At 40.2% G+C, this 25,433-nt stretch overlaps 1 protein-coding gene across 2 annotated transcripts in view; it reads left to right on the top strand.

Annotated features, from left to right (window-relative positions):
* The window catches only part of ADAMTS3 (ADAM metallopeptidase with thrombospondin type 1 motif 3), a 127,619-nt gene that overhangs the window by 32,412 nt on the left and 69,774 nt on the right, over nt 1-25,433 (top strand). For both annotated transcript variants that reach the window (XM_065836366.2, XM_065836367.2), the window contains exon 4: nt 6,779-6,935. In XM_065836366.2, the coding sequence (XP_065692438.1) occupies nt 6,779-6,935 (157 nt within the window). The remainder of the gene's footprint in view (nt 1-6,778; nt 6,936-25,433) is intronic.

Raw genomic sequence — 25,433 nt, 5'->3', positions numbered from 1 at the left:
AAGATATTTCTGCATAATACGAGGGCACTAAGGGCAGTTTAAAAAGATAATTGATACTTTTATCTTCTCTGTGGTAGATTATGTCTTGCAAAATTGCAGGGTTTTCAAATTACAGATGGCAGCTGAAATATATAATGAAGATAAGTGCATACATAGATTTAAAAAATAGGAAAACCACAAAACATTGCAATGAAAACATTTTTCACTGAAAGTAATTGTTATGTTGTGTGCTCACTGCCATGAAGTCAATGGAGAGTAGTTGAATGTTAGAATTTAGCTATGATTCAATGTTGTCCTACTTAAAAGTATATATTTTTAGTGGAACGAAAATGGGCAGTACCAAAACCCTTGTGGATGAAAGTATATAGAGCTCGTTGTGATCATAATGTTGGTGTCCAGGTATCGTCCTTGCTGGAGGAGCAGTGGGATCTTTGCATGACTGGCTGCAGTTTCAACTAGTTGTTCAGTTACAGACAGCCTTTGCAAATGGATCCTGAACCTTTACAGGCCAATCTGAGAAATGGAGGATTTTCCTACTAGTATCCTTTAATATTCCCTGTCTTTCTTTCTCCCCACTCCAACTCTGACCCTTTCTGACTGAAACCTAAAACTTGCTGGTTTGTGTCCTTCAGCTGTCTCTGCTGAGCATAGCTTGATGGAAATGCAGCCAAAAGCCAGTCACCGAGCAGCATTAGCTGGAGGCTTGTAGAGAAAAAGGGAGAGTTAACTCTATCCCAGGAGGAGCTGGTGTGGCACTCGGTCACTGAAAGCACGGTTCATCCTCTTTTCTTTGTATTTATTACATTGGTGCTTTCTGATGAGCTTCTGGATAAGTGGTACAGTTTCAGGTTGCTGATACTGTGGCACACATGTTTGGATCTACTCTAAACAGGGGATCCTTTAATCAATTTGGTCACATCTGCTTAGTTGTTTGGTGTTCTTTTCTAGCATTCATATACAGATAAAGATGCATGTAATGCTTGGTTTCAAGTGACAATGTGCTTGTGGTGTATTTGGTTTATACCAATATCTACTGGTGGATCAGGCATCCTACTGTGCTAGAGGCTGTGGCAGACACAGGACGTGAAGACAGCCCCTGCTTTGAAGAGTTTACGGAGTCCAGTGTGAGACAGGAGGGAACAAACAGACAGGACAGTGATGGGAAGAGTAAGACATTATTAATGAGTACGTTAGATAGAGGTCTCAGCACTTTACAAACCTAACTTTTGCCAAGCTTTTTTTCCATAGGCAATTAGGTATATTAGTGTTTTGTACAGTGAGTTGCATGAGAAAAAGAAGCTTTTGTGTTTAGTGGCAGCACGTCCAGTGTATGAGGACAATAATAAGAAGAAAAATCAGAACTTGGAATAGAGTTGCACAACGGAGACTGGCGACAAAACGTGAAAGCATTTAATGACCTCTTTGCACTGAACATGAGATGATAGGTAGGATGGGGATATTCTGTTATGGGTTTATTTTGTAAAATAAATGCACTGCATACTTTAACAACCCAAAGCATTTCCTACTTGCCAGTAACACTCGGTGGCAAGTATTAGCAGCACTTGCCTTGATAGTGGCCAACAGTGTGACTCTGCTGCCTTGTTACACAAACTCTTTTTGACATTTGAGGGTGAGCCTTTCAAAACATACCTGAGAATTAAATGACTTGTCCTCATTGCAAACCACTAGAAATGGGGCATTTAACTTCCTAAAACACTTTTGAAAATCGCACACATAATGTTTACTCTAATATTGAAGTTAAATGTATCCATTCTTAATGGTCACTCCACATTTCTCTGTTGTGCTCCTCTGAATGAATGGTTCTTTCCTCTCTTGCAGTTAATACTCCATGCATATTTATACAGAATCATATTTCCCCCCTAAATGCTGTTGGTTTTGGCTCAGTAAGTTAACCCTTAGTTTAATCTGCCTGTGTAGGTTATTTTCTCAAAGCTTTCTATAATTTGTAGTTCTTTTATGATTGTCTGGGTCTTTTTGCATTTGAAAAAAAATGCAGTTTTCCACGTTCTGCTTTGTCAGTGGGTTGTCCAGTAAAGAATACATCACTTGCTGTCCTCTGAGAAATCCTCCTAGGTGGGCTACGTGCACCAGACTACATTTGGCCTTGCTCCCAGGTGCCTTTTATTATGAATTCAGGCAGAACTTGGCCCTGCCTCAGGTTTAATTCAGCAGAAAGGTTTTCTCTCATTTTCCTGTGCACCATTACTTCTGGATTGAGGAGGACGAAAAGAGTTGCAGGGATAAAATGCATTAATGGTCGTGAGTCATTTAAAGACAATTACAGATATTTATGCAAAGTGTGTGCACACAAGGTGCTAAACAGACCTTCAGCAGGTTTCCCCTGTGATACCCTTCAGGGAGGGGAATTTGCTGCCCTTTTAAAAATGGGAGAAGTGAGTCTGTAGGACAGCTGAGAAGTTAATCCGCTTCCCCTGAATTTCAGTCCAGGCTGAAATGATGCTGAGAACAGGTGGGTTTTTTTCCAGGCCTCTGCAGTTGCTGTGCCACAAAGGTTTCTTTTTGCTTTTGGTAGTTTTGTTGTGATCTCTTTTTCACATTTTAAGACTAATGAGGCCAGTTCTAGATAAACTTCACAGAAACACAGATTTTTAAACTGCATCCTTCAGTTGATGGAAATTTTGAACATTATTAATTTATAAGAAAAAGCAGTAAAATTAATAGCATTCCAAGATTTCAGACTCTGCTTTCCTGTATCGCTCCATAAAAGTGCTTTTGTGGAAAAAAAAAAAAAAATTCCACTACTTCTTTTTTGAAAATCCACCACAGTCTTTTCTCCAACTGAGTCTTTAAAAATATGTGCTCTAAACACCTGCTTGCTTTTCTCTCTGGCTGGTGAGGAAGAAAATGCTGGGTTGACAGTAGAGTTTACAGTGAAGATTCACTTGAAAATGCAATGCCTGCTTATACCCTTCTTTCTCCATTCATTTGGAAAACCTCAAACTCTTTTTACTGATGAAATTTGTGGGGGAAAAAAAGTCAGAACGGAAACAAAGCTGGATTCTGCGTTCATGCTTGCCTGTAGGCTGTTAAAATGGACCAAAACTGTCCCTGTTGATTCTAAATCTCATTTTCCAATAATAAGGAAAAAATAGCATATTTATAAAAATTTGGCTACTGTTCTTTACAACATGCTTTGAGAGATAATGCAACTATATTAATTTTAACTTGTATGTGTTAAATGTCAGGCAGAACATGTAAACATTGGTACTGTTTACGGTAGTGTTAAGGTAAAGCAAGGGTATCTCAGAAGCATGGGCAAATTAATTTTTCAAATGCATGTGAAAAATGTATTTAACTTCCACACAGGTGATTCAAAAATCGTACCTGCAAATGAAGCAGAATAAACCAAGGCTGAAAGGAGTGGAAAGGATGATCAGGAAGAAAGTAAATGGGAAATTATGCTTAATAAAAAACAGATGTGTTCTTGTTCGTATAACCCAGGAGCACCTTTTCTGTTTGTTTTTTGTTCTTTTGTTGTTGTTTTTCTTTAATCCATGTTTTGCCTTCATCAGCACTTTAGGTTTGGCTCTTTGACTGCAAAGCCGTGATTGCCTGGTCTCCACTGTAATTCTTCCTCTTTCTCTTGGGATGGTGGCGAACTCTGTTCTTCCAAAAAGCACATCACCGTGTGTGATCAATAGTCTGTGAGTGCTGACTTCGGTCTGCGTGAGCCTTTTCCCAGTGTGTATATTTAATTAACTTCTCTGCCATGCCATAGGAGGTTGTGAGTTGTGCTGGAGGTCAGATCATTGCTCTCCCACTCGATCTGCAGGAGATGTTGCTCTTTAGGAACCCTGTGTTGGTGGTAGTTGGTTGGTAATCCAGCCCTCTGGCTCCACTGGCAAATTTTGTGGATAAATTGTGCTAGTTTATTCATGATTACAGGCACAGATCTCCTCAAAACAGTTCAAATCCACTGAAATTGTTGGAATGAGCTGCTTCCATGAAGATGAAGAAAAGATAGAGATACATCTTACGTCTGTATAAATAATCATCCATAAAAGCAGTTTTAAAAGAAAAAAAAAAAAAAGGAAAGTGGGTATGAATTACAGTCTGACTGAAGTGAGATCTGGCTTGGAGAGGAGGCAGGACCTGATACCACTTGTGACTTCAGGTGTGTGCCAAGGCAGAGGCTGCTGGGCATCTTCCACAGGAAAACCTGCTGTGTGCTGCGGTGATGGTGCCAGAAAATGACAAGCCAGGTGCTTTGTAGATCGAGGTGCTCATCTGTTCTGCCACATTTGTTTGCATAGGAAGTTCACCCTGAATCTTTATGCTTTTTATCTCAAAGGTTTTACTTGATAAATTTGCCCTTTTTTTACCTTGTGAACCACATGAGTTCAGCATGATTAGGTGAAATGGGATGTCTGTTTGGGGTGTTGTTCCTCTTAATTAGTAATTAAACTTCTAAAATAGCAACAGTTTCTATCTCTGATTAATGCAGCCAGTTTATTGGCATCTGTCAAGTTAGGAGACTTTTGTGAAGCGGAAGAGTCGTGGCTTAAGAGGGGTGGAATGTGTTAGGTCTGTCAAAGTGGTTTATGGAGAGTTGTGAAAATGGAAACTGTACTTGATGCTTTCAGATTATTCTTATATTCCTTTTACAGCAAGGCACACCCATTCTCAAAAATATTATTGCAGCTCTTTCTTTGTAGGTTTAACACGGACAAGAAAAAGCATACACATTGAAACTGGAAAGCAAAGGCAAGCTTTGCTTCTGCACTGAGCACTGCTTTTGCATAGAACTACTTTCAACTCACAGGCAATAGCATCATAGAAAATTTACAAAAAAACCTTTATGCCAAGATAAGGTCTACACAAGTAACATAGCAACTGTAGTTACAAAACTTTGCTTGCCATTTTTTCTGAGCAAAACTAGTAGGCTATTAACATGCAAAGGGGACTTGTTAAATCCCAGTGTAATTACGTGTGCTAACCACATAAAAAACTGACTTGTGATGCTAACCTGAGTTATTACAACCAAAAATCTCACTTATTACTGCTACTCACTTAATGAAAACAAAGGAAGAATGTAGTATTTAGATTTATGTAGTTTAGCTAATATTTGAAGAAATTCATTAACTAAAAAATTGAGCGTAGATGTAAGAAAGCACACAGAGCATAAAAACCTTGTGGTGAAATACTATTTGAAACATTTTGAATATTTTTATTAAAATATACCTTCACAATTCTGTCTGCTTGTATTTGACAAATTACCTAAGCTTGTGCTATGATAATCTCCACTTGTAGCATTGCTGTAAATAAGTTCAAAGGCACTCAAAGTTGGAATATGGGATTGCAACCTCCTCCACAGGGGCTGGGGAGCTTGGGAGCAGCTTACATCACTGTTGGGATTGTCTTCTTTGTTAAAATTTTGTGATGCGCACCCATCTTGTGTAGCCTCTAGAGTCCGTAAGCTCTTCCAAGGCCTGATGCAGGAACCCCTGGCCACACTTGTGCCTTCCTGAGACCCTCTACACATCTTAGAAGAAACAAGACCGCTATTTGAGGTTTTAGCTTCTATGGCTTGAGCAGGGGCTGCATTTTCAGCCATCCAGAGCACAAAAGTACTTCCAAAATCCAGATATGGGTGTGGCCACTAGGTTCAGGTAGCAGACCTCATCTGTTCCATCAGACTTTTTTTTTTTTTTTTTTAAACTTCATAGTTTGTACGTACCTGTGGTTGCATTCAGAGTGCTCTGGGAGCAATCAATTTATTGCTTACTTGAAAGAAGAACATTGTATAAAAGGAAGGTCATAAGGATAATGCTTGTTAGTAGTTGCTCTGCTACATTTTATGTAAACATGATAATATAGTGACAGTAATTTGCAGAGTCCTCAAAATGTATATGTCATTGGTGTTTTCCTGTATTTTCAAATATTCTGTGTCCATTTTCCCCTATATGATGTTCTTGCTTTCACTGGCTGTACCTGAAAGAGTGTAATCTTGCCACCCTTAGATTTAAGCAGAGTTTTTAAAGTGACTGTTTCCTTAAGTGTATTGTTAAATTTCCTTTACTGTTATTTACTGTGATTTATATTCAAGTGCCAGCAAAGAATCTTTTTCTTCCTGAGCTTGAGTCTGCCTTCACTTAAACTGGACTTGTGCAGGTGTGACTTAGTCCGGTGAGTTTAATTGTAGTGATCACCAGGTTAATCTGCCTTGTCTGCAAACCTGTCCCTCATCTTTTGCAGGCAGAAGATGTAAAGGGAAAGGATTTTGAAGAATTGTCGATAGCTAGATAGAGAATGGAACAGTATGTGTTTGTTTAAGTGGGAAACCATATGCCTTCTACTGATTTTAATGAAGTAAAACACCTGAGCCATAAGGGGTTCAGAATATATGAGTTAAGGATTAGCACAACATTACAGTACATAGCATGCCATACATAGATGACAAAATAGCTGTGCATGACATACAAATGATAAACTCCTACCTGACTTTGGTCTTAGTTGGGCTTTGAAGGGGGTGATGTATCTCATGCTCATGCAAGATTTTTTCTTAATGCCTTTGAATGTTGGCCTTGGCCAGATGAACATCCCCACAGTGCAGAGGGATATCTCCTCTGTCAGGAAGTCAGTGAAAAGGAAACCAAATGGTAATTTGATTCTTACAGTACAGTAATATGTTGAGTAGTTTATGTTTCACCTCACTAGATTCTGGTTTTAAAAGCATCAGGCCGGGTGTTTAGGCTCTCAAATGACATACAGGCATGCTTTCTGTCTTCCTCACCAGGCTGGAATGATAAGAACTAATAAGGATGAATACTTCATCGAACCTTTGGAAAGAGGAAAGCAAATGGAAGAGGAAAAGGGAAGAATCCACATGGTTTACAGGCGATCAGCTGTAGCACAACATCCCACTGATATGCTCCCTGATGTCCATAGAGAAGGTACAGTACCCCTGTGTGCTTGTTTACAAGTCTATTCCAGGCAGAAAGAGGCAGTTCTGATGGAGCTGTTTGAAAAGAAAGCGTTTAAATGTTTTGCTGAAATATGCCATCAGTCACATATGCAGTTTCTCTGCCCAAGAGCAGTGTACATGTGCATTCATCTAGAACAGAACTTAGCCATGAGGTGTCCTGTTCAAGAAATGCTGCAAAATGTTTGCTTTTTTTTTTCCCCCCCTCCTTAAATGGAGGACAAAGTTTGTACTGATTTAAGCAGAAACAATTCTGAGCATTACATAAGTTGGTAAGATATTGTGCGACACAAGATGTTAATAGAAATCCTCGTATGACTTTAATATTCTAAGTTGTTATTAAGGCTTACCTGTCTATACAACTTCTGTTTAAAATTTGGGTCTGATTTCTTTCTGAGTAATAGCTAAATTGTGCCATGACTGTTACTGTTTTTCTCCTCCTCCTGGTTGCAATTAATGCAGTTTGAAAGCAGTTGTCTTCATTGAATACATTTTGACACATCCAAGGATTCCCCTCTGTTTTGAAGATACTGTGGTTGATCCATCTGAGAACAATAATCGTGTAGTTTAATCCATTTGCTTCCACCCCGCTTTTAATATTACACAAATCTTCACAAGCCAACGCATTTTATAGTTAACATTGAGGTTTTTGACATTATGGGCTGTGTATGAAAGAGCAGCTCCATTCCCCTTTAGTGCTCTGCCTTTTTTTCTCTCAGCTTCCCAACTTCCTGTTTGTCTTCTGGTTAACATGTTCTTGGAGCTTAAATGGGTTTGAGAAGAACAGGAAGAAGTATGTACAACACAGGGAAGTAGAATTAGATACAAATATTAGACAGGAAGCAAGCAGTGCCCTGTTCCCAGTACTTGTGGGTTTTAATTGTTTAGTGTGGTTTAGGAGTTTTGTCTCTGAAAAAGCAGGTAGGAATTGTCAGCCGTTTAGAATAAAATCGTATCAGGCTTTTATTAGCCTTTAGAAGATAAGTCTGTGCTGCCAATTGCAACATGGCACAGGGATATCACAGTAGGCTTGGGGACCAGCAACAGTCTGAAACACGTAGGCTAATTGACCCAGCTTTTCTCTGAAACCTGTACTGCCTCAGGTACTTTGCTTTTGGTACCTAAACAAGGTCGTTCAAATGTGGCTTGTGCCACAGTGGAGGATTTATTGCTTCATGTACTGTGTTCTCAGATATAAACATATGATCATCGACTTACCTTTGTTGTTTGTTTCTCCTTTTTTTGTTGTTTTATTGCACTTATTTGTGATAAAGTTTCAGTGAACTTTCTTAGAAAGGTGGGAACCATAAATCTGGATTTCTGGAGAAGACATTAGGATGCCTCAAGCTATTGATTAGCATGGGTTTAGCCTTCTCACTTTTGCAGCAACATAACTCTACCCCTGAAGCAGCACCCTGCGCTGATTCCTCTTTACAGTTGTCTATAGCCTCTTTCAGGAATGATGGCATATGGCATGCACCTCTGTATTGTTGTCATCATTAACTTTGTGTAGAGGTTGATTTCCTTAGAAGTGCATTGCATGAAACACTCAAGAAATTAGATGGGAAATCCTGCCTCATTCCTTGGAGAAGTGCTGTGGGATTACAAACCTGTTAACGTATATGGGTAGGCCTTGGTCTTCACATACAGAAATGCTTAAATAGTCTTATTTTTATTTTTTACCTCTTTCAAATAAGCCCCTCAAAACACCTAGCAGAAGGTGAAAAGACATGTGAATATGTCAGAAAGAAAAGTGAAGTGATAGAGTGATAGTTCTTTTTTCTTTTTTTTTTCTTCTTCTTCTTTCTTTTTCCTTTTTTTAAAAAAATTTAAATTTCATCTTCTCTCAAGTTAAGGAGCTAGGAAAATATACCAGAAGCTGAACCTTTAAAAAAATGGTACAGATATCTTTTGAACTAGTGGGGGTCTGTGTTCTTTGTGGGTATGCACACACAATTCAGACTCCTTGAAGGAACACTTTGTTGATTATTGCCTTTTTATACCCCACTCTTTTCAGTCATTCTGGTGTGAACAAGATATGTTGTGTATAAACTGTCCTGAATACTTGGTGGTTGTATTATGCTTATAAAATGGCCCATCTGTCTATGCTCTCACCCTTAGGTATCAGGGAAATGTGGGTAATTTTTGCACATTTTGACAGACCAGTGCCAGGAATGGTTATTTATATTTTGTGGGTAATTGGTCTGCTAATTCAAAGGATCTCATTTTACTGTATCGCTTGGAACTTCATCTTTCTTCTGCTAATGTGAGGCAATGTAGGAACATGCAAGTAGTAGTAGGTCCTGACCAGTTAATCTTAAAATCCTTAAAAACAAAACAACAACAAAAAAAAAATCAACCAGCCAAAAACCCCTGATTGGTAGCTGCGGTCTCCATTGCACTGGGTAAGCGTATTTGCTGGTTTGAAGTCCTGAGCTCAGGTTAGTTCTTCTGGACAGAGGAAACTCTTTGTCTTTGCAGGACAGCAGCCAAGGCCCCTCCTGGGAAGTCCTGGCTGTTGAAAACCACTTAAAAGTAGCAGGATGTGACATGGCATCAACAAATGTCAAGTGGATTTCTCCCCTGAGAACAGACAAGACTCTTGATTATTCTTCCTTGTGAAGAACTGGATCAGACAGGAGTCATACAGAAAAGCATGTGAAAACTGTCAGCTCATGATGTTGAAGGAGGTGGAACAAGAATTACCATATCACATTTTCAGAATACATGTACAGCCCAAATTTTTATCTGAATTTGAGAAAATGATTGAAAACATGTATCTGCACTCAGAAGTGAGATGGAATCAACCATCATGAGCCTGGTGGCAGACTACAAATTAACAGGTATATGCTTACAGCAAGTGACAGTAAGTCAAGTCAGGCTGCTCATACTGCAGAGGACCTTCTCACTGAGCTTGGTAGGAATACAGAGAAATATGTGGCTCTCAGAATTGCCTAGACATTTCCAGCTAATGCAGAATGCATTCCTTTGACTTGTGCTGGAGGAGAAACAGAAATGTATTTATTGACAGTGAGGACTTACAGGCCAGCAATCCTAATGAATCTCTTCAGGTTGGGAAAAGGTGATAGATGCATGGGGGAGGAGGAGAGGTACTATTTCCACAGCAAACAGCCTCTGGACATCCATTACTCTGGCAGTCTGAAAAGGGGGGAACTAGTTTGAGCTATGATGGGTTGCAGCATTTAGCCTACCAAATGGTTATTTTTAGACTGAAGTGAGCGAGCTGCTTAGAGAATAACCTCTTATGAAGTGTTACTACTTGAGTATTATCATCCTTGTCTGATACTCTGTCATGAAGACAACTTCTGCAAGGCTTTACACTATTTCTGAAAATATTTTAAGTAGTTGCTATACATCCTCTGCTAACATGGACATACCTTGTAGGTCAGCAGTTTGCAGGATGCCACCCAGCATATGCTGTGCTGTAGCATTTGACCACTCTATAGGGTCACAAATCCGAGGAGTGGAAAATGCTCTACCTTCTGCGTGAGTGTCAATGCTCAGGAAGAAGGGTGTGCCCAGGCCAGGAGGATGCAGTAGTAGAGCTTGTGAGACTTTTTTTTAAAGACACTGGGCATTTGTTTTTAAACATCTGGGATGAGCATCTGGTTAGGTATAGCCTGGGAATCCTGTCATAGAGCCAGATGACCTCTAGAGTTCTTCATGGGTGTAAATATGCATGGTTGTCTCCTAACCGCTTTTGTGTAACAGATTGCCCTGGCATGACAGTTTGTAAGCTTGGCTTCCCCAGCAATTTAAGTCTTGATCGTAAAGACACTGGTCATCTGTGACTTCATATTGGGGGAGAAGGGTCTGGGGGAGAGAGAATGAGCATACAGGACTGAAAAAAATGGAAGAATGTATGAAGCTGTCATGTTAAAACATCATTTAAGTAAATCTTTAAGCTTTTATCACTAAAATAACTTTTCACTTAACCATGGAAAGAAATACTTTCTGGACAAGCCTGAGTTGGAAGGTTTTGAAAGACTGGTGATGATATCATTCTGTCTGGCTGGGATGAAAAGAATCTGTTTTCCTTTGTTAATAAGCTGACAAACATCACTGAGATGTGTGATCATTAACCTTATTCCTTGAAAGCATTCAAGAAACAATAGAAACAGACAAAGAACTGTAGAGTTTAGAATCAAATTTGCACTCAGGAGGCCTTCTCTGCAAGTCCTGCTGAGTCAGGCTCAGGTGTATGGTAAAATAAAATCAAAATTGTATTTCTGAGAAACCTAAAAGCCTCATCCAAGTCCACTGGAATTGGTGAGATGACTCAGATTTATGTTAGGAGGCTGATAAGGCAGGTTTTGGATCACACTCCGCTTGAGCTGATCACAGAGAGTTCGATTTATCTTTCCTCCTGTGCATTCATTTATTTTTTTTTTTTCTGTGCACTTTCTTTTCATATGGTATAATGATGACATCCAACCTTAAGCTTGGAAGTTACACAGCTTGTTAAATGTACCCAAAAGTTTTCACCCAGAGAGCAATTCAGATTAAAGTACTTTTGTAATTATTTCCTAACAGTGGGAAACAAGGAATAGGAGCCTTTATCTCCCAGCTTCCTTTCAGAATTTTCATTTTCCCTAAAGAACCCAAGTGCTTGTGTGGCTGATGGTGTTGCCATGGCACTGGGTTGAAGTGTCTTTGTCCCAGGTGGGAAACATGTAGGAGGAAGAAATTATTTGGGAGTTGCTCCTGGTTGCTGGGAAATGAAACCCTGGAACAGAAGGCAGAAGAATGGGAAGACTATTGCCTGCTCGGAGACCTCCCTCAGCACTTCCCCAGGCACATTCATATTACTTAGAGATGTTGTTGTGCCGGAAGGCGTCTGAACTCTTTCTCAGCATAATTTCTCATGACCTATGTTCTGAGGGAGGATATTTTACATACTCCACAGGACACCACACATGTTTGGGCATCAGCAATAACAGGAAAGATGGAACTGATTTCTCTGGAGACTTAGTACATGACATCTTGCAACATGCTCTGGTACAATATAGGAATTCTTGCCAAATTTGTATTGGTGGCAATAACCTGTGTATGTGTTGGTCTAAAGACATCCTTTCTCTTTATTCAGAACTGCTAGAGCTTTTGCTTTCAGCTGTCTTCTATAAAACAGAAAATCAATAGGATTAATTGAAGTTCTTGATTGATTGATTGTTTGTTTCTTGGGTTAGGTTGGTTTGTTTTGTTTTTTTCAGGTAAGAGTTTGCTTAATCAAAGGAAAGGTAGTCCACAAAGTACTTTTCCAAACAAAGGCAAATTACTATTGGTGATGAATGTATTTACAATACACAAGGTAAAAAGAAAAGTGATCTAAGGAGGAGGTGAAGTGGGAGGAAAAATGATGAGAAAACCATTATGCACTTCTATAAATCAAAGTAAATGAGTAATATCTTTGACTACAATGGAATACAGCTCTCTCCAAGGGTTTCAGCATGTGTTTGCTTGCAGAGGGAAGTGTACCCTCAGCATGTTTAGGCGTAACCTGAACTAGATTCTACCTCACTCGCTTGGATATCAGTATCAGTCAGTATAACTGTAATATCAACTCATTACCACAAAACATAACCAAGCAGCTACATATATTATCGGATGTGCAGAGCCACTGTTGCTTTGCTCTCAACTCAGAATGCCGTGTGGTAAACCTGGCCCAGGATGTCTGTCTTCTGTAGGCTTTCGTATGAGGTCTAGCCCATAATTAGTTTTCAGATCTGCTTTCTTTCTCCTTGAAGTTCATAGTTGGGCTTGGACAACTTGTCCTCAGGTGTAGTTAGGGATTCATCTTGTACTTGGAAAGTGTCTTGGGTTTAGTATTTCCTGTCTCTCCTCTCTTTTTTGAATGCTGTCTGTCACCAGAGACCTACAGGAAGACTGGACAGTTGGCTATGGAATTGGCTTAGTGAGCTGTTTATCCTGCTCATCAAGTAAACTTGATGTCATGTATTTCCACTAATGTGCTGGAGATGCAATTTAGCAATTAGTTGCCAGAGCTCAGTGATGAATGCTAATATCTTCATGTGAGCAGTTATTTACACCCAGCTTCAGGAAAAAAAAAAAAAATAAATCCAATTCTTCCTTAGATAAGCATCCAAAATTAGTGATGTGAATGGATAAAAATTAAGGTGCTTGTCTGTAGACTGTGAATTAGATACTGTCTTTTGGGACATCTCTCATTTCCCTTTGTGGACCTATCTGTTTGGCCTCTGTGGTGCGGTGTTTCATAGAATCAAAGCACAATAACTCAGCAGTTGTGTTTTCAGTATTTCCAAGGATGGAGATCCCATTAACTTTCTGGACCTCTCTTCCAGTGTTTGAACACCCTCACTATGATTTTTTTTTTTTTTTCAGTTCCTACTGTCTAATTGGAATTTCATGTGTTCCAACTCATGTCCGTTACCTCTCATTCATTAAAAACCTTTTGAACAGTGGTGATCACTGTGTCCAGGAATTGAGGAGGCAGTGAGGTAGCTGGGTGTTTCCTGGCATATTCATTATCGAGCTTTGACCTTTCAAAATTGATGTAATAATTGCTCTACATTAAAGGTTGAGTTAATATGCATAAAGCATTTGCATGTGTCAAATGCTCATAGAATCAAAGAGTCACAGAATGATAGAGATTGGAAAGGGCCTCAAAAGATCATGTAGTCCATTCCCCTTGCCAGAGCAGGAACACCTAGATGAGGTTACACAGGAAGGTGTCCAGGTGGGTTTTGAATGTCTCCAGAGAAAGAGACTCCACAGCCTCCCTGGGCAGCCTGTTCCAGTGCTCTGTCACCCTCACTGGGAAGTTTCTTCTCAAATTTAAGTGGAACCTCCTATGTTCCAGTTTCCACCCGTTGCCCCTTGTCCTATCCTTGGTTGTCACCAAGGAGAGCCTGTCTCCATCCTCCTGACACTCACCCTTTATATATTTATAAACATTAATGAAGTCACCCCTCTCTCCTTTTCTCCAAGCTAGAGACCCAGCTCCTTCAGCCTTTCCTCATAAGGGAGACGCTCCACTTGCTTTAATCATCTTTGTGGCTCTGTGCTGGACTCTCTCAAGCAGTTCCATGTCCTACACCCCAGGGCACCATTGGCCTTATTGGCCACAAGGGCACAGTGCTGGCTCATGGTCATCCTGCTGTCCACCAAGACCCCCAGGTTCCTTTCCCCTGTACTGCTCTTCAACAGCTCGTTCCCAAACTTATACTGGTTCCTGGAGTTGTTATTGCTCAGATGCAAGACTCTATATGTGCCCCTGTTCTATTTCATTAAATTTTTCCCTGCCCAGCTCTCCAGCCTGTCCAGGTCTCGCTGGATGGCAGCACAGCCTTCTGGTGTGTCAGCCACTCCTCCCAGTTTGGTGTCATCAGCAAACTTGCTGACAGTGCATTCTATTCCCTCATCCAAGTTGTTGATGAATGTATTTAATAGTACTGGTCCCAGTACCAACCCTTGAGGCACTCCACTGGATACAGGCCTCCAACTCTGCCCCATTGACCACAGCTCTCTGGCTTCTTCAGCTGTTTACAGTCCACCTCACTACCAGATCATCCAGTCCACACTTGCTCAGTTTAGCTGCGAGGATGCTGTGGAAGACTGTGTCAAATGCTTTACTGAAATCAAGATAGACCACATCCACTGCTTTGCCATCATCTATTCACCTGGTTATGTCCTCATAGAAGTCTATGAGGTTGGTTAAGCATGACTTCCCCTTGGTGAAGCCATGTTGACTGCTCTAATGACCCTCTTATCCTTGATATGCCTTGAGATGGCGCCAAGGATAAGTTGTCCCATCACCTTTCCAGGGATGGAGGTGAGACTGACCAGTCTATAGTTAATGGGGCTCTCCTTCCTGCCCTTTTTGAAGACTGGAGTGACATTTGCTTTCCTCCAGTCCTCAGGCACCTCTCCCATTTCCCATGACTTCGCAAAGATGATGGAGAGTGGCCTAGCAATGACTTCAGCCAGCTCCCTCAGGACCCACAGGTGTGTCCCGTCTGGACCCATGGATTTATGGATTTCCAGATTGCCTAATTGGTCCCTAACCCAGTCCTCATCAACCGAGGCAAACTCCTCCATTGTTCTGACTTCCTCTGGGGCCTCAGGGGTATGGGGCTCCTCAGGACAGCGTCTGGCAGTGTAGACAGAGACATCATTTTAAAAAGATCATCCCTCATTATAAAAAGAGCCCTAAGGCTTAGTAAGATGTATTGAGATTATATTCCACATATATTCAAGAAATTATATTCATGAAGTGCACTGCTTTAGACCTGCTATACTGCTTGTCAGTGAGGCTGTGATACAAAAGCTGAGGTTCAGAGTGGTGCAGCACTTGGGGAAAGAGTCCATTCATGGTAGGCACCTAATTATAAAATTACACATAAATATAAGATCCATAGTCTCTGCTATGCAGGCTTTAACCTGTTGTTCTGGAATGCGTAGGAGTAAAAGAAAACCCAGACTTCTTATCTGAGGAAAAGCTTGTATATTTTTTTTAAGAAAGAAACTTGAGCAGGATTGGATCAAAAGGTGCTAGAAAGTGACTTACATGCTCTGTCTGTGTCAGAGAGGTTGCACATACCTCCTAATGATGGGAGTAGAGACATCCATCTGTTTAAGTAATCTTCAGTTCTTGGCAATAACAAAGGAAAATTTTTCTTAAATAAAACCAAGAATAAAGGTTTCATTCCAGACACAGGCAACTAAAATCAGAGTAGTAAAACACAGCAATCTGTATGAAGGGAAAATTGAAAAAATGGAGAAAGATCAGTACATGCAACTTGTAGCCTTTCCAAGGGTTATCCAGTTTCTCAATAAAAACTCCTTATGCCCCCAAATTACATAGGAAGAAGAAAACTTTTGATGAACAGTGGTGATAATGGACAGCAGACATTTTTAAGTGTTCTATAAGCAGCTGTTCCCATGTGAAGGGAGCCTGTGTCATTTACAGGTAGTATTCTTAATCTCCAAAGACATGAAGACATGGCAAGGTAAGGACCACCCTGTGTGCCTTTTCAGCACGTGTCCAGCATAATGGATAGATCTGGTGTCTTGTCAAAGAGGAGCATCTCGTGGGACTTACCGTTGCTTCTGATGAATAAGGAGGTGCTAACCATGGTGCTTTGTCTGTATTGGTAAACACCAGCCAGCACTCCATGCCTTCCCTCAGCACAGAGGTCACTGAAGCTGGTTTTCACAGTATCACAGTATGTTTGGGATTGGAAGGGACCTCAAAGATCATCTAGTCCAATCCCCCTGCTGGAGCAGGAACGCCTAGGTGAGGTCGCACAGGAACGTGTCCAGGTGGGCTTTGAATGTCTCCAGGGAAGGAGACTCCACAACCTCCCTGGGCAGCCTGTTCCAGTGCTCTGTTACCCTCACTGAGAAGTTCTTTCTCAAATTTAAGTGGAACCTCTTGTGTTCCAGCTTGATCCCATTGCCCCTTGTCCTATCATTGTTTGCCACTGAGAAGAGCCTGACTCCATCCTCGTGGCACTCACCCTTTATATATTTATAAACATTAATAAGGTCACCCCTCAGTCTCCTCTTCTCCAAACCAAAGAGCCCCAGCTCCCTCAGCCTTTCTTCATAAGGGAGATGCTCCACTCCCTTAATCATCTTTGTTGCCCTACGCTGGACCCTCTCCAGCAGTTCCCTGTCCTTCTTGAACTGAGGGGCCCAGAACTGAACACAATATTCCAGATGGGGTCTCACCAGGGCGGAGTAGAGGGGAAGGAGGACCTCTCTCGATCTACTGACCACCCCCCTTGTAATACAGCCAAGGATGCCATTAGCCTTCCTGGCCACAAGGGCACAGTGCTGGCTCATGGTCATCCTGTTGTCCACCAGGACCCCCAGCTCTCAGTAGCTCCAGTAACTCACTGGAGATGATGCTTCTCAGAGCAGCCTGATTCCCAAAATGAGAGTCATAGTGTCAGATAAAAATATAGCGAAAGAACAAGTAGCTCTTGCCAAGATTTCCTCTCTGCTGCCAGTTTCATTCCCGTTGTTTGAGGTGAGAGGTCAGGAGAAGCTTTGGAAGCAAGGATTATATTAATACAGGTAAACCACAAAGGTCACAAGTGCTGGACAGCATTGTAGAGCTGAGCTCCCAAGTTCAGATGAGTAGCAGCTCATTTCTAGTGCTGAGCTTGGTAAGAAAGACACATATGAGATGGTTAAAAATTCTGGGAAGTCGGCTGGGTAAGGTAGCAAAGAGAGCAGAGGGAGAAGGGTGGTGTTCCTCAGCGGTTCCAGGGATGATTCCAGTCATCTGCTCTTCCCCAGACCTGCACTCCTCATGCTGTCAAACAGAGTATGTACCAGAACAGTCTTGTCTGAGAAAACACTCTAATTGGAAGCAGAAGAGCTGCCTTGTCAAGATGAGTTTATGTGAATTAGAGGTCAGGAACATGAGGAAATTAATCCTCCTACAGCTTGCGGGGGCTGATACTTGTTTATTCTTGTTTATGTGTTTTACATGCACATTGTACTACTTTAGTGCTGTAATTGGATACTAGGAAAGCACCAAGACACTCATGGAAAGAAAAGATCCTTTTAAAGTCAGTCTGTGTTTTACAGTTGATGGTTTTAACCTATGTCTTTTATTGGAAAATGAATCCAAATATGGCACTTTGTAGCATAATACAAAATCATAGCTTTTGTACCATATGACTATTGCTATGTTTTTTCCTTTAAGTTTTATGCAGTATTGGCATTTCTTACTATTGGCATACCTGGTTTTAATGAGTTCGTCACTCAGTGAGTTTTTAGAAAGATTTTGGAAATGCAGGAATAGATAAGAATCCAAACTAGAGGAGGAACTACACAACTTAATACAGTTTGTATGTTTGAAAATTTCTGGATATTACGTAGTCACCCCTGCTTTATGATAGAGGAGAAAGAAAAGTGATCTTCTGTACTTTCAGCGAGCAATGTGGATGCTTGCAGAGACTGTCTGGCACGTTGCCTTTACGAGGGCTGCACGGGATTGCTGCATGGTAACTCTTGCTCTATTGTGTGTACTGCATCAAGATGTCCCCTGGAGTTCACTGAATGCTTCCGTTTGTTCTTCTAAAGTGCTGCATAGATGATAAGTAGCAGTAAACTTACCTTGTCTGTGAGATGACATGTGTATTGGGCAACCAGAGCTGACAGGAATGCACATGCAAATGACTAACGTGAGAACACCATCCTTGCAGTTAATTTTGCTCCCAGTATAGAGAGTTTCTTCAGATCCATTTCTGGGTTACAGAAGTGTGTAAATCTTTCCAAAATGCAATGGTAAAGCACTGCAGAGTAACAATATGACCCAGCTGTTGTTTGCTATGAAAACAGTGTGTTGTTTTTTTTTTTTACCAGAATGCCTTGCCTAATAATTCTTTCAAGTAATCTAATAACATGGGATAAGATAGTCAAGATAGTTAGGATTCTGGAGGTTATTAAAAGATATGCAAGTTTGACTCTGCAATCTGAGTTGAGAAAAAAAGAGAATTGCTATCTAAGGGAAGCTAGCTTCTCCTGCCATAGTGACTGGGAGAGGCTGACCTGTGGGAAACCTCTTAGGGTCTGTCAAATACAGTGTAGTTTGGGAAGAAAACCCAGAGAGCAATGAAGAGCTTTGCTGGCTTGTACCTTTGCAAATAGCCAAGGAAAGCTTTTTGTTTGTGTGTCTTCTTTAGCAGCATGATTGGCAGTGCCTTTCTAAAAAAATTCTCTGGAAGAGTCTGAGGACATCTCTGAAGGAGAGGTACAAGTAAGGGCTCTGGTGTAGCCTTTGGAGTCTTAAGGCTCCACATGGATAACAACCAGGCTGCTTCATCTGAAAAGCTGGAGTGGTGTGCATGCCAGAGAGCAGGTTTATCCCAGACCAGGGCGGTGTAGCTAGATGACTAATGAGTATAACTTTGTTAGCAACGTTAAGGCAATAGGAAGTAATAACTCTGTTACTTATTTACAAAAGTCAAAGAGTGGTGTGACAGTGACAGGTTTGTGACTGTTTCCTGCCCTGGTGTGTCTTGTAAGTTTTTGGGCTTGTGTTTTTCCTTTCATGTGACAGTTAATGCCATAATAGTTTTACCAATTTAGTATATATTTCTACATTCAGTCTTGACAGTATTTCAAGTGTGCTGCAAAGTGCTATACTTACAGTTGAGAAGATCCATTTCTTTTTACAACATTTGACTGAGTGGGGATGAACTCATTATTCAGGACAAGCCTCCAGGGCTCAGTTTGCACTAGATGTGTAGGATGCTCTGTCCAGCTACCATGAAAAATGGGCCATATGGCTAAGTGGTGCATGCAAACAGTTCTGGTTAGTGGCTTCTCTGGCAGCCTCGTGCTGGGAGCAGATTTTCTCAAAGGATCATTTGTCTAGCAACGTCACAAGCAATGGCATGCTGAGTCGTGTCACCTTCCGCCTCTCCCAGCAGCTCTGTGTGGTAGGAAAGAGCTACTGAAGCAGGTAGACTGGAGGGGACTCTAGGGAAGAGAAGAAGCCACTGAGAATGTTCCATGGAAGCTCTGAAAGCAGCATGAGCTGGGAATGATAGCAGACTTCTCTGCCAGATACGGCAGTCCTTGCCAGCCTCTGAAGGAGTTTCATTGGGGAGAAAATAATAACAAAAATAATAATTTTAAAAAGGCTGGCCTTCCTCAGGGGTTGTAGTTTTGAGGTAGTATGTGCTTTAAAATGGAAAAAAAAGCCCAAACCAACAAACCTTTCTGGCAGCAGAAAGGCCTACCTTTCTGTGTCTCTAGTACTCCTTCAGCCAGCTGAATAGACTCTGATTCTTCCTTGTTTTTTCATAGCAGTAACAGGTAATGACACTCCTAGGCTCACTTACTTCAGGGCTGGGTCTGTGGCTTGTCCTGCTGCCTACAGCTGTTCTGTTCCAGATGTTGAATATGGCTTAGCAACGTGGTGCTGGGGACATTTACTGTTGTGTTTTAATATGGGCGGAGTTATCCTGGAAAGCTCGTCAGGAAAAAGACAAAAAGCAATCCCAGAGAAGCCAGTTTACAGAAGAAGCTTGAATAAATGACATAGTCATAACTTTATTAAAATGTTTTTGAAATGTAAGTCTTTAAGAAATTATTTTACCCAATAGGGAAAGATTTTTGGATTGTTGAAAAAAATTGTGAAGGTAATGATTTCATTTTTGAGAACTTGAGAAGCTATGAATTTCACAACTGAAAGCAGTTGAAAACACAACATAAATACCTCCTTTAAATCACATCTGTATTACATTTTTTATAATACAGAATGTGTGTAGTGCTTGGTGCTTTTTGTCTTGGATTTATTTTTCACTTAGATCTTGGACTTCCGAACTGACTCAAGTTAGAAATAAGTGTGTCTTGCTTCTTCCATTTTTGGATGTAGATTTTGATTTGGGGTTTTTATGAGTGTCTGTGATTTGATGATAAAGATTCTTTGTGTGTTTTTTTTTTTTTACGTTTGCTTAGGGCAGAAAGGAAGGCTGTAAGCATTTTTTTTCCTGCAAGAACAGTTCCTCAGGAAATGATCCTGTAGTACACCTGGAGTTTTTTATTTCCTAAGCTACGTGTACAAACTCTGGTATGCCTACCACAGCCTACCTGAAAATGGTACAGGCAAGCTGGCCAGCCTGCCTTGCCTGTGATCTGCCCCCCACAGCAGAACCCAAGCATATGGAGCTGGGGAACAAACACCTGCTGTGCTCTGACAAATCCTTTATGCCTCACATTGAACAGTTTTTCAGGTTTAGAGAAACTGCATTCTGATCTGCAAGGGTTAAGGTCAACATGAATATTTTCCCACATTTCTCACAACATAGAGTGAACATCGCAAGCTTAACTTAAAAATTGTGTTGTTGAACATTTCTGGATGCGTTAAGTCCAAGACACTTGGTCCTTTGCACCTATGTGCTTTTGGGAGTCAAATGTCATTCACTTGATTTTCTCCAGATTGTAAATATTTCTCTGTTTCTTAATTCACAGACATGACCCTTTTCATGTGAAAGTGGTGTTATTACTCAGCTGATCTACATTCCAAGTGTCAGATATAGTATGTTTGTTTATTTTCCTAATGTTGTTTCTTGCTCCCATGTTGTTATCTCTTTATAGATTACCCGGGTAGGCTTCCTTTATTGTTCACCAAAGCTCTGACATATTTCTGGAAAATTCAGCTGGTACTTCTAGACTGAGAGTAATTCAAAATAGATCTATTGCTTTAATTTGCTCTGGGCCAAAAGTTGTTTTGAAAATCCTTGAAAAGTATCTTAAAATGAAAGTGTAACTCATTCTGCTCTGTGATTTATTAATACAATTAATATAATCACAGATTATATAATTAATAACAGCATAGATTTTTTTTTTTTTTCAGCAAAAGTGTTGGATATCTTTTGTAGATCTGTGACAGCAACAGAAATCCAGTTCACAAAATGTTTTATTATCTTTTTAATTTTTTTTTAAATGCTACATTTTAACCAACACTTAGTGAGTATACAGGAACCATATAATTCATTCTTATAACTATTGGAAATAGTTTGTCCCTAACAGTCCTAGAAAGTTCACTACTGTATAACTGGCTTCTGCTCAGGTTCTTTCATAGCCAAATAAATATTGTTTGGATTTTTTTTTATCACTAATCACAAGTGAATTTCCTAAGAGATGCATTTGAGTCTGTGCTTTGGTATTTTGGTATTATTTCACAATTTGCTTTCACAGGGTTGATTCTTGATTTATTTCAAGTCTTCTTTATTAATCAGTTTGCAGAGTTTTCCCTGAGAATAATAAGTAAAAATATATTTTCATTACCTCCAGCATTTCAGAGGTTCTAAATTTCTCATGTCCCCAACATTTACTATAAGAAGTAAAAAGAAGTCTTCCTTTAGTTAACAGATACTCTTCAGTAGGGAACACAAGGTGAGAGAAATCGATTGAAGGAATCTAGTATTTGAGTGACCAGCATTTCAGTTTACATAATGCCATGCAATGTTTTGGTGGCTGATTATATACTAACTTGATTGGAAAAAGGCCAGTGAAGTTCTGACCTCTACAGATCTGCTTTGTTTGCTTTTTTGTCAAACATGCTTTTTATTTTTGCTGGTGAGACAGACCTTTTATTTTTTTAACATCTGAGGTTTGTCAAGCTACTTGGAAAAATATGACAATGAAAGACATCTGGGCATCCCATCCACTTTCTATTCGGAAACATCTGCATCGTTATTAGGAACTTCTTACTAGCACTGCAGTGAGCAGATGCATTCTCTTTCCATCTCCAGACTAATTGACAGTTGCTGTTAGTGAAAAGAAATTAGATAGGCACTAAAAAGCACATACCTGTTTCTTGATTGGGCTTTTTAATACCACACATTTAAGATGCCTTAATGTTTGTTCCTGTGTAAGGATTAAACTTGTAGCATTTTTTGGGGGAAGTGATGGAGAAAAGACAGCAGTGTCTCCTTCAGGTTATTTGTTGTCTGTATTGCTAGGACTTAAAAAGCAAAGGTCTTCTTGAATCTTTGCCATGCAGCTTGATTCACAGCTGTTCTTCAGATGCAATGGTCCTTGTAAACCCAGAGTCCCCTGTTTCAGGCTGCCCTTTCTGATTTTTAAAGCCTAAAGAAATCTGCATTAACTACCTGACCATTTTATTTGATCCACCCTATGTCCTATCTTAGGAGAATATTCTTCAGGTTTTCTTTGGTTTTTGGGTCTTATGTCAATCATGCTTATCCCTCCTTATTGTCTTTTTTCCAGTCCAGAGGGAAATACTTTATTCGTCACTCACAGTCTGTAAGCAGGTTCCTTATTTGTGGCCATCCTGGTCACCTTCTCCACAGCTTTCCAGCCCTCTCCTTCTGGTGATGGCGATGCGGATGGCTGCATGCAGTGCCCAGGGTGTAGACATGTTGTGAGTTTGTGCACCGGTATCATGTTTTGCTTCTGTACCTTTTGTAACAATTGGTGCCTTTTTGGATTATCAGTCGAAATCAGTTGTTTTTAGAGAACTCATTGCATTGAATTTAGTATCCCTTTTCTGAGTGACCCTAGGTAATGGCACAGTGCATAGGTATATATTTTGCTGTGCTTTCTGCTATATCTTTGTTTTCAGCTTCCAGTACCTCCTAATAACTCTGTATTTTGCAACTGAGGTATAAGTTCTTAATTTACCTTTAGGTGTTACTGCTTTAATAATTAGAAACTTTATTGCCTTTGTGTGTATTACCTTTTCCAGGTAACTGGTAAATTTCTTGACTAGCACAGTTTCCAGCATAGATTTGGTTATTCCTTTTAAGAAGAGTGGGTGTTACACAGAAAGGAGATGGCATCACACACCACCTGGCTCACATCTTATACACTGTACCTTGTGAAAAAAAGCACAGTTATTACTGGGGGGGGATGAATAAATCATTATTACCTTTAGGGTGAGCAGACTTCAGAGAGCATGATCCTTTCAGACACTGAGGAAAGGTAAACCTCAAAGAGTTGAATGGAAGCCCAGCCTTTTGGTAGGGCTGCCCTTCAAAGCCAACTGAGGTATTATACTTCAGGTTACATATTAAAAGATGCAATTATGGTAAAATCTTAATTTGAATTGTTATGACTGAACTCAAATTCAGAAGAGAGTAACTTGATTTGTCTGTGAGTCTTAGCAATCTACATATTTTATTTCATAATCTTCACACCTCTCTTGCATTTAGTGCATTTTAAAACAGACTCATTCTACTCAGGAAGGAGCAGGATCCACACTGGATATATATTAATGACATCAGTGGTGCTTTCAAAATTCCTGCTGCTTAGGGAATTCCTTTGTTAATAGACGGTTGGCCTGTACAGGGTTTTGCTTGAAAGCATCTTCTTTCTATGAGGTTTCCTTTCCATAAGGTGCACGTTTGATAGTGAGCCTGCTACCTGATGATAGGACTTGGGACAGCTTTTTTGGCAATACCTTGAATACATATACACTCTGCTTTTAAACTGTTCACAAGTAAAGGCACTTCAACCTAGCTGGCTTAGCAGCTGCTAGTGGTGTGACTTCAGCAGCCCCCAGGCTGGGCTTAGGCAGCCTGGCAACCCCCACAGTGTGGTCACGTTCACACGATGCTGTGCAGCTGAAGAGCAGCTCTGCACTTCACGTTGAGGAGGTCCACTGCAGGAACTGTGGTCAGCTTTGTCACTTTCATACTAACACGAGCCATTTTATTAAAAGTAGAGAAAGAATTTGGCTTAAAAATACCAACTAATTAATTAGCTTTAAAAAATTAGAAGCTTTGATACAGACTATAGATAGTATGGTTTGTGGAAGGCATCCCTTTGGCCTAGAATGACCTCACTTTATCCAATCTATAATAAGATGCTAAACTGACAGTGTGCTGTTTTTCTAAAAGTGAATTGCATTTAGACTAGATAGAAAAGTTGTGGTGCAACCGATGAGACATGGAATGCACAAGTGAGGCTTTAAAACACTTGAAATGCTGGAAGGGAAGTGAAGGTAACATTCTGTTGGTGAATAGAAATCCTCATGAAGGTATACAGCATCAATAGAGCAGAGTATCTCAAGTCAATTATGGGTTTAAATGCTAAGAGAAATGACCTGTGGATTAGTAGAATTATTTCGCTGCTTGAAAGTTAATCCTGCATTTGTTGGATGCACTAATAGTGTTTGGTTTGCAATTTTCCCCAAAGAGTGAAGATCATTAAGCAATTACATTAAAAATTAAGTTTGTTTTGAAGGTTCATAGATAAATTCAAAATGGAAATGTTTCCATTTGAACAGAGGGAGTGCTTCTATTTAACTCTGTGTTCACTGTGGTGTCATACAATGCTTTTAATGACAGCAGTGTTGTCAGCAGACCTTTCTTTACCAGGAGCCTGAGGCATGGTCCAAGTCTTGTCTCAAAAACACTCACTGGGTTTGCCTTTAACTTAAAACAAGTAACCATCAGTTGGAAGCAAAACAAAACCATGTTTACATCATGTTTACAAAACCAAGATGCTTAATTTTTTGTTTGTTTGTTTGTTTCTTTCTTTCTTTCTTGTTTAAATGTTCTGTCAGGTAGCATGGATCTTTTCCCCCATTTTACCTGCTTCTAACCATTCTTCTATATCACAGTCTGAACAGGCTGCGTTCTGACTTTAGAAACAGTGTGGAATGACTTTGAAAGCGTAGTTATGTGGGCAGTGAAATAAAATTTTTCTAAACATTTAAACACAAGCATTTCAAATTACTTGATAAAAATGTACTTCCATGTGACTCATCTTGTAAAAAATACTATAAACTTGCGATCACCAGTAGTAGGGCTTTTTTCACCCTCGTTGTTCATCCCGCGTACCTTGTAAGCATCATAGAGTTTCTGTGATGCTCTTGTAGCTGGTAGTATGTCCCAGCAGATTGTATCTCTCATACTCTGCTTGCCTCAAGTCCTTCAGGTCCCCTTTAGGGACGGAATGCCCTATTGAGAGCCAG

Source organism: Patagioenas fasciata, chromosome 4 (assembly GCF_037038585.1).
Source record: "Patagioenas fasciata isolate bPatFas1 chromosome 4, bPatFas1.hap1, whole genome shotgun sequence".
NCBI lineage: Eukaryota > Metazoa > Chordata > Aves > Columbiformes > Columbidae > Patagioenas > Patagioenas fasciata.
This window is presented reverse-complemented; position numbering and strand designations above follow the sequence as displayed.